The 17,636-nt window shown below is 49.1% G+C and overlaps 1 protein-coding gene across 10 annotated transcripts in view; it reads left to right on the top strand.

Moving 5' to 3' along the window:
• tnrc18 (trinucleotide repeat containing 18) overlaps positions 1–17,636 on the top strand; it is a 198,495-nt gene that overhangs the window by 124,455 nt on the left and 56,404 nt on the right. For 9 of the 10 annotated variants that reach the window (XM_086000340.1, XM_086000338.1, XM_086000339.1 and 6 more), the window contains 7 exons: positions 1,586–1,770; positions 4,666–5,080; positions 5,933–6,895; positions 11,791–11,987; positions 14,005–14,141; positions 14,608–14,736; positions 15,178–15,352. In XM_086000340.1, coding sequence (XP_085856466.1) covers positions 1,586–1,770; positions 4,666–5,080; positions 5,933–6,895; positions 11,791–11,987; positions 14,005–14,141; positions 14,608–14,736; positions 15,178–15,352 — 2,201 coding nt within the window. The remainder of the gene's footprint in view (positions 1–1,585; positions 1,771–4,665; positions 5,081–5,932; positions 6,896–11,790; positions 11,988–14,004; positions 14,142–14,607; positions 14,737–15,177; positions 15,353–17,636) is intronic. The other variant, XM_086000344.1, reaches the window with a different exon arrangement.

Raw genomic sequence — 17,636 nt, 5'->3', positions numbered from 1 at the left:
AGGGGGAGTTTGAAGGTAGGTGTGGTATCTTTGGGATCGAGGTGGCTCTAAGCTGACATGCCTGGTGATGGAGGTTCAGAACCAAGTCAACTCTCTGCGGAAGACTTGACAATCCTACACTTGAGGCAGACAGATCCACTGTAACTCCAGAGCACCGTTGCTGATGGCTTGGCTCATCAATGCGACCTGGAGGGGTAGATGTGTCTCTGGGTCTGGCAACTTTCCCACTCAGCTCCACGTAACCCAGCAGGGCAAAGCTTTAATGGGTAGGGTGGGCTGAGCTGGAAAAGTAATGGGAAGCTTACCAGTGACGTATTCTGGTAAGCTACCCATAAGTTTTAAATTCTAGCAGTGCTTCTCTTTCTCTCACATGGATATATATATGTGTGTGTATATGTGTATATATAGTTAGAGACAGAGAGTGAGCTGCTGAGCTGACAGGTGGGAATTCAGTAGTAATAGTATGTATATTATATATATATACTAGCTGGGGAGCCCCGCGTTGCGAGGGCAATTTTGGGGCGCGAGGGAAATTTTGGGGCGTTTGGTCTCCCTGCCCCTGTGTGTCCCCCCTCTCCCTGTCATGTCCTCTCCCTGTCCTATCCCTCCCTCCCCTCTCTCCCTCCCCTCCCCTCTCTCCCTCCCTCCCCTCCCCTCTCTCCCTCCCTCCCCTCCCCTCTCTCCCTCCCTCCCCTCCCCTCTCTCCCTCCCTCCCCTCCCCTCTCTCCCTCCCTCCCCTCCCCTGTCTCCCTCTCCCCCCCACCCCTGTCTCCCTCTCCCCCCCACCCCTGTCTCCCTCTCCCCCCCACCCCTCCCCCACTCCCCTCCCCCGCTCCCCCACTCCGCTCCCCCACTCCGCTCCCCCACTCCCCTCCCCCGCTCCCCCACTCCCCTCTGTCCCTCTCTCCGGCCCCTCCCCCTGCCTAGCGAGCCCCGCGTTGCGAGGGCAATTTTGGGGCGCGAGGGCAATTTTGGGGCGTTTGGTCTCCCTGCCCCTGTGTGTCCCCCCTCTCCCTGTCATGTCCTCTCCCTGTCCTGTCCTCTCCCTGTCCTATCCCTCCCTCCCCTCTCTCCCTCCCCTCCCCTCTCTCCCTCCCCTCCCCTCTCTCCCTCCCTCCCCTCCCCTCTCTCCCTCCCCTCCCCTCTCTCCCTCCCCTCCCCTCTCTCCCTCCCTCCCCTCCCCTCTCTCCCTCCCTCCCCTCCCCTCTCTCCCTCCCTCCCCTCCCCTCTCTCCCTCCCCTCCCGTGTCTCCCTCTCCCCCCCCACCCCTCCCCTCCCCTGTCTCCCTCTCCCCCCCCCCACCCCTCCCCTCCCCCACCCCTCCCCTCCCCCGCTCCCCCACTCCCCTCTGTCCCTCTCTCCGGCCCCTCCCCCTGCCTAGCGCCTGAGGTCCGGTGCCGTTGCTGAGGTCCCCCGCGTATCGCGCGGCTGAGTCTGGGAGCAGATTTTTGGAGTTAACGCACATACTACCGATATATGAACTGTTTCTGTATTTAATAGTTTTTCACTGAGCCGTTATATCGCGCAGTATTTGGTTGTTTTTGTCTTGTTTTCCCGATGCTGACCGCTGTGTACATTTTTGCAGCTGAGCTAATGGAACGGGCGCCTCCGCTGTGGCCTTCGATGTACCCCCCGACCGGAAGCACCCTGCAGCACGCCCACCAGCTCCAGTTACTGTCTCACCAGCAGCTCCTCCGCCAGCACGAGCTGTACATGCTGCAGCAGCAGGCGGCCCACGCCATGGAGCTCCAGCGCAGCGCGCAGCTCGTCGTAAGTTGACTCCCTGACCTCTCGCATCCTCCGGCCGTCCCACTCGTCAGATTAGCTGGACCGGCAAAAGCTCTTCGATGGCGGGGGGGGTGGGGCACAGCACTTGGCGCTGCTGCCCTGTCCTATACATGGCGTCGCGTCACTTCCCATACACACAACCGGAAGAGGTGCATTGTCTCATTGCTGATGGGGGAGCATTGAAGTTGTGAAGAATTGGAGCGGAGGGGAAGTTGGAGTGGACAGATTCAATGCTCTTTCCAAAAGTTCCATAGCATTTAACAAGGTTAGGAGAGCAATAGAGACAACAGATGAATTTAGTGAACTGAGCAAGAGTCCTTTAGCTACAAGAGATTGAAGTTAGCTGATTCAAATAGCCAAGGCAGACAGCAGGGACATTAGGCCCTAAGCTCTGGAACTCCCTCCCTAAACCTCTCCGGTCTCTCCACCTCTCTTTCCTCCCTTGAGATGCGCCTTAAAACCTACCTCTTTGATCGTCTGTCCTGGTAACTCCTTATGTGGCTCGGTGTCGCGTTTTGTTTGATAACGCTCCTGTGAAGCGCCTCGAGACATAGTTTCAGAATAAGGAGTCGCCCATTTAAAACGGAGATGAGGAGGAATTCCTTCCCTCAGAGGGTCGTGAATCTGTGGAATTCTCTACCCCAGAGAGCTGTGGAGGCTGGGTCATTAAATTCATTTAAGGTGGAGAGAGACAGATTTTTGAATAATAAGGGAGTGATGGGTTACGGGGAGCGGGCAGGGAAATGGAGCTGAGCCCAAGATCAGATCAGCCATGATCTCATTAAATGGCGGAGCAGGCTCGAGGGGCCAAATGGCCGCCTCCTGCCCCTATTTCTTATGAGACATTTTTACTACGTTAAAGGCGCTGTACAAATACAAGTTGTTGTTATTGAAACTCAGGACGAACCACCGGCGTGATATTCAACAGGCCTCTTTAAGCAACCTTTACGGGCGAAGACTTAAACTTCACTGTAGCCAGGAGCACATCAGCCCTGCAATCCCATGGCGGTTCTACGGCTCTCCTGCATAACCCCAGAGGCACCCGCAGGAAAATGGCGTAAGCAGCTGGAACAGGCCATCTCCATCGTTCTCCTGGGGTTGGGGGGGGCACCAGAGTTACGATAGGTAGAACCCCATGAGAACCTCGCTGGCCATTGTTTTATTAAAGTAATGCTTCGAGGCCTGTGGAAGATCAAAAAATGCAGCCACATGAGAAGGGAGCCTGTGAAAACTGGTTCTCTTATTTTTGACGCCACTCGGGTAGTCATGAAACTCATACGCTGAGTGAGTTCAGAAAGAGTAACAAGGGGTTCAGACAACATCCCAAACCGTGGTAGTGTGCTGAAGTGGATGAAAACATCTACTGTATCGCAACATTTACACAACTAGCATTGCACTGTTTTGCCATTTATTAATACTGTAGATATGCATAATATTTAAAAGAAATAAAAACTTGAATTTATATAGCGCCTTTCACAACCTCAGGACGTCCCAAAATACTTTATAGCCAATTTTGAAGTGTAGGAAACGCGGCAGCCAAATTGCGCACAGCAAGGTCCCAAAAACAGCAATGTGACAATAACCAGATAATCAGTTTTTTTAGTGATGTTGGTTGAGGGATAATTATAGGCCAGGACACCGGGGACAACTCCCCTGCTCTTCTTCGAAATAGTGTTATGGGATCTTTTACATCCACCTGAGAGGGCAGACGGGGCCTCGGTTTAATGTCTCATCCAAAGGACGGCACCTCTGACAGTGCAGCGCTCCCTCAGCACTGCACTGGAGCGTCAGCCTAGATTTTGTGCTCAAGTCCCTGGAGTGGGACTATGAACCTGCGACTGTCTGACTCTAAGGCACGGGCGCTGCCCACTGAGTTAAGGCTGACACACATACGTGTAGGCCCACATTTATGTAATGCTCTTCAAACTTGTTTTGATGGGTCCTCCATAATTACACCTGCAAAATCAACAGCGCCGAACGATCTTTAGGATATAGTTTACAGTTGGTATTCACAGAAATCACAGAAACCTCACAGTACAGATAGAGGCCATTTCGGCCCATCGAGCCTGCACCGACACATATCCCACCCGATCCCCGTAACCCCTACACCAACACATATCCCACCCTATCCCCGTAACCCCACGTATTTAATCCCCCTAACACTAAGGGTCAATTTTTATCATGGCCAATCAACCTAACCCCGCACATCTTTGGACTGTGGGAGGAAACCGGAGCACCCGGAGAAAACCCACGCAAACACGGGGAGAATGTGCAAACTCCACACAGACAGTCACCCGAGGCCGGATTCGAACCCGGGTCCCTGGCGCTGTGAGGCAACAGTGCTAACCACAGTTGGTATTGTTTTTTTAATGAACATCCTTGGACCACACTCCTCCTCTGTGTCGTCTTAACGCCTGCATTAAAATTTGCTGTGAGCGTTGGTACCAATACAGCACCGATTGGCAAGTATCCCGTACTAGGGAAGGTTTGTCTGGTTCTGCCAGCCCAGGGGAACTGGATCATCTGGGCACAGCAAATGCCGGTGAATCGGGCAGGTTCCTTTACAGGCGTGAACTCTGACCTGCCCAATTGTCCCATTTTCACTGTACGCTGGCAGTCCAGGGCACCGGCCCAGGAACATCTCCCCTGTGGCGTCTGCCACGTGGAGTGCAGATGTTGCCATACTCTTGTGAATTAGGTTACTGTCGAATTTTGTTTGGTAATCCTTTGACTGTTTGCCAGGCCTGGTCCAAAAGAGGTAACACCCTTTTAAAAACACTTGTATCATCCTTATTGCTCTTTATTTATCAATAAAAACAGTCGGATGCAGGGGGGGGGGGGAAGTCTTCACTACATAACATTTCATTTTTACAACAGGAAAGGCTGAAAGCAAACGAACATAGAAATGAGATGGAAGAGAAAGTGTGCAAGAGAAGCTCTGAGGGAAGCAAACACGGGCTTGTGGCCTCCTCTTCAGGAATGTTACAGAAGAGGCACCTATCGCAATCCCCAGTGCCATCCACGTCCTATCACAAGACAGGTACCCCACCTCCCTCATCGCACACCTCATCTCCCAGGTTAAAACTGAAGTCTGATGTAAGACCTGAGATGGGGGAGCCACTGCCCCCGCGACCTTATCATTCGCCATCTCCAGCATCCCATCTGGCCAGCCCTCCACCTGGTTCACCTCCTCCGGCCCCAGCTCTGCCCCAGAAAGTGGAAGTGTCCGAAGAGTCTGACAAGAAAGACTTGGAGAAAGATGCCTCTGCTCCTTTTCAAGCCTTGTTTCCTGGTAAGGAGTTGCACATCATCGGTGATATTTGCAGTCATGCACAGTACCAGTGAAATACTTGTAGCACTGAATGGAGATGAGGAAATCCTAAACTGAACCAGGGCACTCCAAACATTGGATGTAGATCAGAGCATATAATGCACCACGTATCGTGCAGTCTCTACAGCTTGCTAAATTTCTGGCCAGGGACACATTGGCACCCATACAATGTTCGACCTTGCTTCTCCTTCTCACTAATGTTCAACCTGCTTCCTGCCCGTAAGTGGTGTTCAAGTCTTTGTCTGTTCCAGAATAGCTTGGCATCAGAAGATGGTGGCCAACTTGCCTGGACTGCAGCAAGCAGCTTTATGTGAACTTTAACGTAAATATTGCATCGGATTATCTCTGGGTCAGTTGACATTGTCCAATACATGAATACATCCATTCAAAAAGGTTGTTGGCTTTCTTAGTTTGCGAAGGACCTAAATTCTTTTTGCTGCATTAGGCTTCATAATTGGTCATCATGAAAGCCGGTTGTGATTGCGACTAGTATCTGGTCCCATCTGACATGATAAATGTACTAAAATAAAGATACGGGAATGAGCTTACAAGATCAACATTTTCTTTTAAGGTCACTCAGTTCTTTGCAGTAACTTTAGTGCATGTCATTCCATATAAGATCACTTAACGTGTTGTAATCAGCTTTAGGAAATATTGTGCCCCTATATGTGTACACATATAAAATGTGCTCTTTGTATGGGATGTAGCCCAGCAGCTTTTGTAGATCTTCTACCAGCGATGCCAGCATTTATCTGAATTGGCAGTTTGATCCGCTTGTGAGGTAACTCTGATGTTTTTCTCTGTATTTTATAGAGATTCCTCAAGGATACCCTTATCGGTCCCTCCCAACGTCCTTTGGCAGCCATTACCCTTACCTCCTGCAGCCTACTGCTGCATCTGATGCCGATGGTTTGGCACCAGATGTACCACTGCCAGCTGAGTCCTCCGAGCCCATGCCCTGTTCTATTACTCCGTCCTCGCCCGACGTCAAGCCGATAAACTTGCATCCCCCAGCAGGGCGAGAGGACTTGCGGGCCAGCATAGGCGCAGAGCCAATTGAGATCAAAGTGCAATGTGAAGATCTGACTGACCTTGAGGACAACAAGGCTGTGTGTGACCGACACCTCGAGGTGCAAGGCAAACCCATGCCGTTTGTTGGAGGGATGAACAATGAGCCAACAGACCTGACCACAGAACACAAAGCCTCGTCTGTCTTGGAGAGCCAGGAAGACCACCAAAGCTGCCAGTCACCTTACCGGACGATAGTTTGCACCCCTGAGGTGGAGGCCAAGACTGAGCTGCAACAAGTGCAGGCCCGCTCCCCTCTTAGTGACTATCAAAGCACTATCACACATTCTGAAGTGGATAGTTCAAAAGCAGAGGAACTGGCAGAACATAATGATCATTATTTTAAAACCGAGCAAGTGGACATTGAGGACAACATTGAAGATGCATTACCCAGCACGCCTTCGCACTCAACCCAGCCTATCTTGGAGCAGTTTGAGCTGAAAAGGGAATTGTTGTGTTTTCAGATCCCTGATAATCATGCCCCGGAGATAAAACTCGATGACCCTATGGCTGGTATGAATGCTCTGGTGGCTGCTGTAGAACTTCCCCAAGCATGTTCGTTACCAGTCCAGACAGCCTTCTCCAGTGTTCTCACCATGCCTTCTGACTTTAGTGCGGCCGACGGGCCTTCCCTGATTGGCATTGCCCTGCTGAGTGAAATCGCTGAACTCGAACTGGAACGGCGCCGATCAAGTGAGATCAATAAACGTAAGTAGCCTTTGGTTTTCTACTTCTTCCTTCTCCTTCCCCAGGGAATTTTCTGCTCATCCAAGTACTTGGGGATGTTGGCGTTTGGTAACAGAACACAATTGGCACTCTCAGGTCAGGCATAGAACAACTAAGCCTCCCTCTACTCTGCCTCAATAACATATCTTAGCCCCGACCTCAAGATGCCCCTCACTGCAGTAGTGCAACATTCTCCATTTCCCAAACTAGCTATCCTGTATTCTTTCTTGAGTACAGTAAATAATTTAGTGCCACATTGAGGACTACCCAAACTCACTATTCACAAGATCTCAACAGTTAACAGACTGAGGAGACTTGTATCCCATCTGTACTGGAACCCATGTCCTAGTGGTGAAATGTTAGCAGCTTTGAAAATCCTTTTTTTTTCCAGAATTCCAACTGAAGATATAGTAAGATTTTTTTTAAAGTGCAGAATCTTGCAACAAGAATATAAAGGACTCCGTTTAAGGTCAACCATTGTACGATCAAAAGAAAGACAGACTTGCATTTCTATAGCGCCTTTCACGACCACCGGACACCTCAAAGCGCTTTACAGCCAATGAGGTACTTTTTGGAGTGTAGTCATTGTTGTAATGTAGGAAACACAGCAGCCAATTTGTGCACAGCAAGCTCCCACAGACAGCAATGTGATAATGACCAGATAATCTGTTATAGTGATGTTGGTTGAGGGATAAATATTGGCCCCAGGACACCGGGGAGAACTCCCCTGCTCTTCTTCGAAATAGTGCCGTGGGATCTTTTACGTTCACCCGAGAGGGCAGACGGGGGCTCGGTTTAGCGTCTCATCTGAAAGACGGCACCTCCGACAGTGCAGCACTGCACTGGACACTGGAGTGTCAGCCTAGATTTTTGTGCTCAAGCCTCTGGAGTGGGACTTAAACCCACAACCGTCTGACTCAGAGGCGAGAGAGTGCTACCCACTGAGACACGGCTAACACTTGCAATCAAAAATATTTGACACACAAGAACCATTTCCATTCTGCAATGCAAAATGTGATCTAACCAAGTATGATAGAAATGTTTACATTTGACCTCATGGTCAAGTCAGATCTAATTTCAAGGGAACTGGGCGATAGTGGGTTAAAATCCAGTTTGAATCCAGCCCAGATTGAAAGTCTTCTTCCTCTGAGCTAACTATAAGCATCTTCAGGGAAATGAGAAAGGCCAGTCTCAGCTCAGTTCCTCCTGGATTTAGTCCACAACACACAATTGCCCTTTGCTCAGCATTAAGCGGCAGTGTGAGAGAAACCGCAAGGTTGGCCGAGGTAGGAAGTAGAACAGTTACACTGAGGAGAGGGGCCATTGGGTTGGCGATGAAAGCACACTATTTCCAATAAGGGAGTTTAACTTTGCGTCTGGCCAATGCTGTACCAGATCCGAGACTCCTTGACTCTGACACAGGGTGCCAAAAGTTGGAAAGAGAATCCATTTCCAGCATTAATTAGTATAAAAATGTGCCAAAAGAAACATAAAAAGAAACTTTTTTTCCATACATCCCATCCAATACCACAACAACTTGGCCATCAAGTTGTTGTTGCAAAGGTTTGGAGCCAATTATGGACATTCTACAGATCTTCAAAACTAAGGCCTAGAAATTCGCCAGCCTCGCCTGGGCGCCGGAAGTACCGCCCCGGAAGGAGCTGCGCGCGCCAGCCGGAAATTCAGCTTCAGCGCCCCAAACGGAAGCGGGGCGCTGCTTGAGGCGCCCCGCATCCCTCTTGGGGCGCTGCAACTGAAAATCGCAGCGCAACGTGCCGCAGCGCCACACGCTGCGGCATGGCGTGCTGCGATACTGCAGGCCTTCCTCCCTTTCTTAAAGGGGAGGGGCCTGCTGCAGCGCGATCAGAGATCGCGAGTGCCAGCAAAAGAGCCCGGCACCGAGGAGAAGTGCCGGGCTCTTGGGAGACAGCCGGCACAACGCGGGGGGGGGGGGGGGGTGCTCAGGGGGCCCGGGACGGCTGCGCGAAGAGGTGCTGGCAGGCGGCCAGCAAAAAAAATGGCCGCCCCGCACCACCGCGCCTCTACCGCCGCAGGTAGGGCCCCCTGAACTGGTCGCAAATTGCGACCGGCATTACAGCGGGGGGGCGCTACCAAATTTCGCGATCGGGGCGGTAGCGGGGCGCTGCGCACACCGATGACGTCATCGGTGGCGGCGCAGCGCTACAGGCTAACGCCGCCATTAGCGCCCTGCTAAATTTTGCGGGAGGCGTGGCCAGTGGCACTAAACCCATTAAGTGCCCTCTTTGGGCGCTAACTGGTGGCGCAGCCAACCGAATTTCTAGGCCTAAATCTTCTACCAAACGGCCCTTTGTGGAAATTGTTGTGACATTTTTACAGAGGAACTAAATGATTGCAGACCTGCGCGGCTTCCTGGGTCCTCATTGCCAGTTATTCACAACATCTTTTTACATTGTTTTGATATGGGTCATTGATGCAACGTTCTTTCATTGTGTGAATTGCATTTTGGGAAAGCACCGCCATCCAGAGCAACACTCAGAGTCCGCTATTGTCATGAGGCTTATTGATGGGCCTGTAAAATATTCCAGGGTTTAATGATCGTGCCCAGAGCGAAGGTCCACTTTTCTTCTAAAAATCACAAACTTGGATTTAAAAAAATGGATGCACTGATTTGATTCCTCATCTGTGATGTCAGGAGACAGGACTGTGAATAAATTGGAGGGTTGGGGGGTGGGGGGGTTCTTTCAAATAAATCGCTGATAATCAACGTAAGGTCACACGCTAATAAAATAGTGGCTGAGGCGTCGTGATCCCGTTTGCTTTCGTCAAGTGTACAGTTAACACTTTTTCTTAAAACAGACAGGGAGAACGTGGAAAAAACAGTACCGAATGCATGCCAATTGCGTTGGGTAGTCAAACACTCAAATGCCGCTGGTAGGAATGAGCATTCGGGTGTCAACATCGCTTGACGGAATTGCGCTTCAGTGGACTTCAGGTGGTCCCAAGTCCAACTTCTGCGACTGATTGGCTTCGCGGGTGAAGGGTGGGGTGGGTGGCCTGACCATCGAGGCCAAAAAGAAAATCTTCCTATCTCACTCAACAGCATTCTGCATTATAAACTATGCTGTAAGCTGTGTGCCATTTTAGATCCCCACAACCAATTAATGATGGTAATATTTCCAGTTGACAGTGAGGATTTTCTTCAACTCATTTTTGGGACGTGGGCATCGCTGGTACGGTTGGCATTTATTGCCCATCTCTAGTTGCCCTGAGCTTGATGCAACTGAGTGGCTTGCTAGGCCACTTCAGGGGGCAGTGAAGAGTTAACCGTGTTGGTGTGGGACTGGAGTCACGTATAAGGGCAGCACGGTGGCATAGTGGTTAGCACTGTTGCCTCACAGCGCCAGAGACCCGGGTTCGAATCCGGCCTCGGGTGACTGTCTGTGTGGAGTTTGCACATTCTCCCCGTGTTTGCGTGGGTTTTCTCCGGGTGCTCCGGTTTCCTCCCACAGTCCAAAGATGTGCGGGTTAGGTTGATTGGCTATGATAAATTGACCCTTAGTGTTAGGGGGATTAAATACATGGGGTTACAGGGATAGGGTGGGATATGTGTTGGTGTAGGGGTTACGGGGATCGGGTGGGATATGTGTCGGTGCAGGCTCGATGGGCCGAAATGGCCTCTATCTGCACTGTGGGGTTTCTGTGATTCTGTGATTCTGTGAAGCCCAACCACCACCACCACAACAACAACTTGTATTTATATAGCGCCTTTAACGTCGTAAAACGTCCCAAGGTGACTCACAGGAGTATTGTAAGACAAATTAAAACCAGGTAAGGACAGCGGGTTTCCTTCCCTAAAGTACATTTAATGAACCTGTTGGGTTTTTACGACGATCCAACAGCTTCATGGTCGCTTTGTACTAAATCCAAATTCACAAACTGCCATGGTAGGACTTCAACTCACATTCTCAGAATTATTAGTCCAGGCCTCTGGATTACTAGTCCAGTAAGCTAACTATTACTCTACCAAACTGACTGTAAAAGATTACTAGAAATAAATGAGAGATCATTGTATTCTTTTTAAAAATTTGCAATGAGACTGTAACTGGGGAAAGAAGAAACATAGAAACATAGAAGATAGGAGCAGGAGTAGGCCATTCGGCCCCTCGAGCCTGCTCCGCCATTCAATGAGATCATGGCTGATCATCCAAATTCAGTACCCTGTCCCTGCCTTCTCCCCATATCCCTTGATCCCTTTAGCCTTAAGAAATATATCCAACTCTTTCTTGAATATATTTAATGAACTGGCCTCCACCGCCCTCTGTGGCAGAGAATTCCACAGGTTCACCACTCTGGGTGAAGAAATTCCTCCTCATCTCAGTCCTAAATGGCTTACCCCTTATCCTTAGACTATGACCCCTGGTTCTGGACTCCCCAACCATCGGGAACATTCTTCCAGCATCTAGTCTGTCCAGGCCTGACAGAATTTTATAGGTTTCGATGAGATCCCCTCTCAATCTTCTAAACTCCAGTGCGTACAAGCCCAATCGACACAATCTCTCCTCATACGTCATTCCTGCCATCCCAGGTATCAGTCTGGTGAATCTTCGCTGCACTCTCTCCATGGCAAGAACATCCTTCCTCAGATAAGGCGACCAAAACTGCACACAATACTCAAGATGTGGTCTCACCAAGGCCCTGTACAACTGCAGCAAGACATCCTTGTTCCTGTACTCAAACCCTCTTGCTATGAAGGCCAACATACCATTTGCCTTCTTAACCGCCTGCTGCACCTGCATGCTTACCTTCAGCGACTGGTGCACAAGGACACCCAGGTCTCGTTGCCTTAAAAAAAAAAAAAAAAAAAAATTTAAATCCCCATTTCTATTTTTTCGAAGGGCTGGAAGGAGGAGGGGCCCACTTGGATTTGGAAAGCCTCCTTGTTGCCAGCACACAGGCGCTGATGATGGACTCCATGCCTTCGATTAGCACTGAAACTCTTGAAAACACAAAGAGTGGACCAGTGACCATCAGGCTCCCCCGTGAGCTGAATCCAAACAAGAGATACAGCTGGATGCAGAAGAAGGATGAGCCTGTGAGTGAATTAAAAAAAAAATTTAGAGCTGCATTAAGTCACTGTTCAATACAAAAAACATACAATGCCAATATTGCCCTTCCAAGATTATAGAAAGAAAAAAGTCTTGCATTTATATAGCGCCTTTTGTGACCTCAGGGCATCCCAAAGCACTTTACAGCCAATGAAGTACTTTTTGAAGTGTAGTCACTGTTGTGATGTCGGAAACGTAGCAGCCAACCTGCGCACAGCAAGCTCCCACAAACAGCAATGTGATAATGACTGGATAATCTGTTTTATGTGTTGGCTGAGGGACAAATATTGGCCAGCACACTGAGAGAACTCCTCTTCAAAATAGTGAAATGGGATCTTTAACATCCACCCAAGAGGGCAGACAGGGTTTTGGTCTAATGTCTCAACTGAAAGATAGCCCCCTCCGACAGTGCAGCACTCCCTCAGTACTGCCCCTCCGACAGTGCAGCACTCCCTCAGTACTGCCCCTCTGACAGTGCAGCGCTCCCTCAGTACTGCCCCTCCGACAGTGCAGCACTGCCTCAGTACTGCCCCTCTGACAGTGCAGCACTCCCTCAGTACTGCCCCTCCGACAGTGCAGCGCTCCCTCAGCACTGCCCCTCTGACAGTGCAGCGCTCCCTCAGTACTGCCCCTCTGACAGTGCAGCGCTCCCTCAGTACTGCCCCTCTGACAGTGCAGCGCTCCCTCAGTACTGCCCCTCTGACAGTGCAGCACTCCCTCGGTACTGCCCCTCTGACAGTGCAGCACTCCCTCAGTACTGCCCCTCTGACAGTGCAGCACTCCCTCAGTACTGCCTCTCCGACAGTGCAGCGCTCCCTCAGTACTGCCCCTCTGACAGTGCAGCACTCCCTCAGTACTGCCTCTCTGACAGTGCAGCACTCCCTCAGTACTGCCCCTCTGACAGTGCAGCGCTCCCTCAGTACTGCCCCTCTGACAGTGCAGCGCTCCCTCAGTACTGCCCCTCTGACAGTGCAGCACTCCCTCAGTACTGCCCCTCTGACAGTGCAGCACTCCCTCAGTACTGCCTCTCCGACAGTGCAGCGCTCCCTCAGTACTGCCCCTCTGACAGTGCAGCACTCCCTCAGTACTGCCTCTCCGACAGTGCAGCGCTCCCTCAGTACTGCCCCTCTGACAGTGCAGCACTCCCTCAGTACTGCCCCTCTGACAGTGCAGCGCTCCCTCAGTACTGCCCCTCCGACAGTGCAGCACTCCCTCAGTACTGCCTCTCCGACAGTGCAGCACTCCCTCAGTACTGCCCCTCTGACAGTGCAGCACTCCCTCAGTACTGCCCCTCTGACAGTGCAGCACTCCCTCAGTACTGCCCCTCTGACAGTGCAGCGCTCCCTCAGTACTGCACTGGAGTGTCAGTCTGGATTTTGTGCTCATTGGAGTGGGACTTGAACCTGTAACCTTCCTGACTCAGAGAGACAAGGGTGCTACCACTGAGCCGCAGCTTCCCCCACTTGCCATCGGCAAAAACACAGAAGAGTTTACATTAATTTAAATGTTTTATTCAAATGCTGCCATACAAGTTTAATAATGTGAGAGGGACATTCACATTTTACTCCATTTTGATGTCTCTGCTGTTTGCTGGTAAATAAAATGGATGCTTATTGGTTTTATTTTGTCTAAATCACAACAGGAGAATGTGCACGTACACTATAGAACCTACTTCTCTACTATCATGAAAGGATCAGGCTGCATATTAATAGTCTTTATAATAGTTATTACTATTTGGTAGAGATAGGCTGAGGAGTCCAACTGCAATTTAAACTACTAACTTTTGCATTTTTAAACTACAATGTATACACTGTCAACGTTAATATGAATCTTTGGCCTAATTACACTATAAAGTATTTGAATGGGGAGAGTTTTAAAAATATCCTTCAAGGCCGTGTCATTTTTAATCTATGAGAACAATGAATATGACTTCCACTTCAAACAGTTATGTCCTGCTGGCTCCTTTCAAGACTTTCTCTCAAAGCAGTGTGCTTTCAAACTTAGATGTTCTCCATTAAATCTGCCATTGAGGGGATGGATGCCATGGAGTTGGATTACAGGATGAAGCTGGCAGAACTACAGAGGAGATACAAGGAGAAACAAAGGGAACTGGCCAAGCTCCAGAAGAGAAGAGACACTGAGTAAGTGACTTCACTTCAAAGACAGCTCATTCAATGGACTGCAAATCACAGTCAAGCTGGTGCGGCCTTTCTGTCAGACTACTAAAATCTTCACAACTAATAGATAAATCTGGAACCCTTGAGAGTCTCCTACCACCATTAGCTACTGCAATTCAGCCACAATAAAGCCAACTACCGCATTGACAAGCATATAGCAATATAGGTCATAGCCCAAGCTTAAACCATCCTTCCCGGAACATTAATTAACGTGCGAGTTAATACTGTCAGAATCATAGTCGCCCTGTCTACCTGCACTGGGCAAAGATCCAAGAAGGGGGCTATCAGGACAGTGACCTTACGTTATGTAAATGGGGATAGGGATCACATTGATTCGCGTAATTAAGGCCAGGCCTGTTAGAAGTTCGCTACTACAAACAAGTTTAGTTACTAAATCACATTTAAAATAATCCATATTGTATCTCCGTAGAGAAAAACGGGATGAGAAAAGTAGGAGTTTCTCGCGGCGAGGACCTGGAAGGCCGCGAAAGAGAAAGCATGGCTCAAGTGCTCCGTCACCGCATGTTGATAGAGGGCGAAGTGACAGCAAGAGTGGGAAGTAAGTTAATGCGTGGAGAGAAATGGTTCATTATCGATTAGCTACGACAGTGTTATCTGAATAGTCATTGAGCACCAGACAGCCTGTGCAGGCTGGTGATGCAGCCCAATTCCCCCCCCACCCCCATCAACACCCAATACCTTTTCATAGCAGCAGGTCACTTCTAGCTATCAAACCATCTTCTGTAAGAATCTTTTATCGGTCTGGTGTAGAGGGAGGGGGCCAAGCAAGTTAGGGAAGAGAGCGAGAAGCCAACACTCAACTGACATGTGCGCCTTAGGGAATTCAGGACCAGTCTGCACAAGGTTACGCCTCTCCGCTCAGGTTTGTTTCGTTTATATCTTTTATTAAATGGTGTGCCTGTTCTGGAAGCTTCTTCCTTTTCCGCACTTTTACGGCCTGCACTCGGTCCGGCTTTGACTCCTGCCTTTCAATCACCAGCCATGGAAAAGGTTTCTTGCTGTCAGATGAGATGGAGATTGGCGAGGGGGCCAGAAAGAAAGCGAGGACAATGAACCAGGACGAAGAGGATGAGGTGGAAAGCATGAGCGTGAAAGTAAAAGGGAGAAGTCGAATGTGGGATGAACAAGATGCATCTTCTAGTTTCTCACATGAGGTGAGTTACTGGAAACGAGGCTTCTTCGGGAATGCCCTTGGTTGGCTTGGTGACCAGTCCGTAAGTCTGATTAACCATTGCTAAACTATTGCCCCATCCTGCGAACCATCCATTACAATTCAGTAATCTCACTCTTCTGTGTGGGCGGCTTGGCTAACAGTTCTGAATTAATAAGGTTATTAAAATTACTAAATTATCTGTACAGCTCTCATGTTCAATTGACTATAACTGGGTGGCAGTGTGTGTTGTAGGTGGGACTTGTTTGAATGTAGTCCAGACATCCTATCAGGGGTCAATCCACAACATAAAACTGGCCCCAAACTGACATTTCTGTGCCCATTGGCATTATCAATCTCGCCATAATCCATCGTTGCTTCAGAGAGCTAAACTTCATCAAGTCAGAGGGTAAATTTCTATTCAAAGGGGATCATTTTAACTTTAGGCAATGGTGTAAAGTGGGCGATATCGAATTAACCGCCCGCACGATTTTCCTTTCTTTTGAAGTCAATGTATAACGCGAGGTTAATTCAATGTCGGTCATTTTACGCCATCGCTCAATGTTAAAATGACCCCTAAAATGTCCGCCCTCGGGCTGCCTCGAGCCAGCAGCTCCAACCAATAAAAAAAAGAGCAACAAGAAGCAACCAAAATAACTGCACAGATATCTTCTTTTATCACATTTGGGGCTATAGGTCTTGATAATGGTCACTTCTGTATACTTGACCTCTCACCCCTCACCCCTATACGTCTTTCTCGGATTGGAAGGCCTGTATTGGTCAGTGAGAGGTTGAGCAGGTGGGACTGCTTGACTCAGTAGAATGTCAATTGATAAAACTTTCATTTCTTCTGTTGTTGTTGTTGTTTGCTGGGTTATTCCAATGGAGTTTCCTTTCATATATGAAAATACCCTGTGACGCATTTCCTTTGTTTGTTGTTTGTACTGAAATCTTAAACATGTTTGGGAATAATTTCTCCTTTTGGTAGCAAAAAGCTGAAAGACTTGCATCTACAGGAAACTTTGTGATATCCGGCACCGACAGGACCGAGCTGTTGCCGATCTATCAAAATTGCCGGACATACCAGTGTTAATGTTGAAGCATACGGAGGTTTTCATCTCCGTATCTGACAACAAACACTGTTGCTTAGCAACAGCTTCAAACAGTCGGCCCGTACCTTGGAAGCGTCTCTGTAGCTTAGCAACAGCTTCAGAGAGACTTTCCAGAGCCTGACTGTTGGAAAAAAAAGCCACGAGAAGAAAAAAAACCTAACAAAACGGCTCCTGATTTCTGCCGGTAGATCGAGGTTTCCAGACATACAACCTCTGGATAAACCAAAGTCTCCTGTATATAGCGCCTTTCCCGACCACCGGACGTCTCAATGCGCTTTACAGCCAATGAAGTACTATTTGAAGTGTAGTCACTGTTGTAATGTAGGAAATGCGGCAGCCAATTTGCGCTCAGCAACTCCCACAAACAGCAACGTGATAATGATCAAATAATCTGTTTTTAGTGATGTTGATAGTGGGATAAATATTGGCCAAGACACCAGGGATAACTCCCCTGCTCTTCTTCGAAATAGTGCCACCTGAGAGAGCAGACGGGGGCCTCGGTTTAACGTCTCATCCGAAAGACGGCACCTCCGACAGTGCAGCGCTCCCTCAGCACTGCACTGGAGTGTCAGCCTAGCTTCATGTGCTCAAGTCTCTGGAGTGGAACGTGAACCCGCAACCTTCTGACTCAGAGGCGAGAGCGCTACCCACAGAGCCACAGCTGGCACACTGTGAACGCGAGTACAAAGAATGCATTTATGATTTGGCTACCAATAGCAAACAAATGAAATGTTCCTGCCTTGTTTTAATCAGTAGATGCCCTTTCTAAAAGCAAACATTTATATCAACAGTTTCTTACAGGGAGTGTGAAATGGTTTAAGAGTAGTGGTTGTCTGAGCCTGTATGCAATTAAAGGTGGTCAAATGGGCAGGTGGGAAAGAAAAGCATAAATCTCTTTCCTCTCTTCTGATTGGACATATTTACCTGTAAAAGTGGACATTGGCGCACAGTGCCAGCCAATACAAAATGCTAGGGAAGCAATGTGGAATGCCTCACACATATGGAGAAGGAAAGTGTACAGCTTTCATATTCTGCAGTTAACACCCCTTCCTATTGTGATGAAATGAAGAAAGACCGTACATTTGTATAGCACCTTTCATGACCTCAGAACATCCCAAAGTGCTTCACAGCCAATAAAGAACTTTTGAAGTGTCGTCACTGTTCTGATGTAGGAAA

The sequence above is a fragment of the Somniosus microcephalus genome, chromosome 11 (assembly GCF_052327205.1).
Source record: "Somniosus microcephalus isolate GS21.2 chromosome 11, FLI_Smic_1.0, whole genome shotgun sequence".
Lineage (NCBI taxonomy): Eukaryota > Metazoa > Chordata > Chondrichthyes > Squaliformes > Somniosidae > Somniosus > Somniosus microcephalus.
Note: the sequence above shows the minus strand (reverse complement) of the source record. Positions and strands in the feature narration are given on the sequence as shown.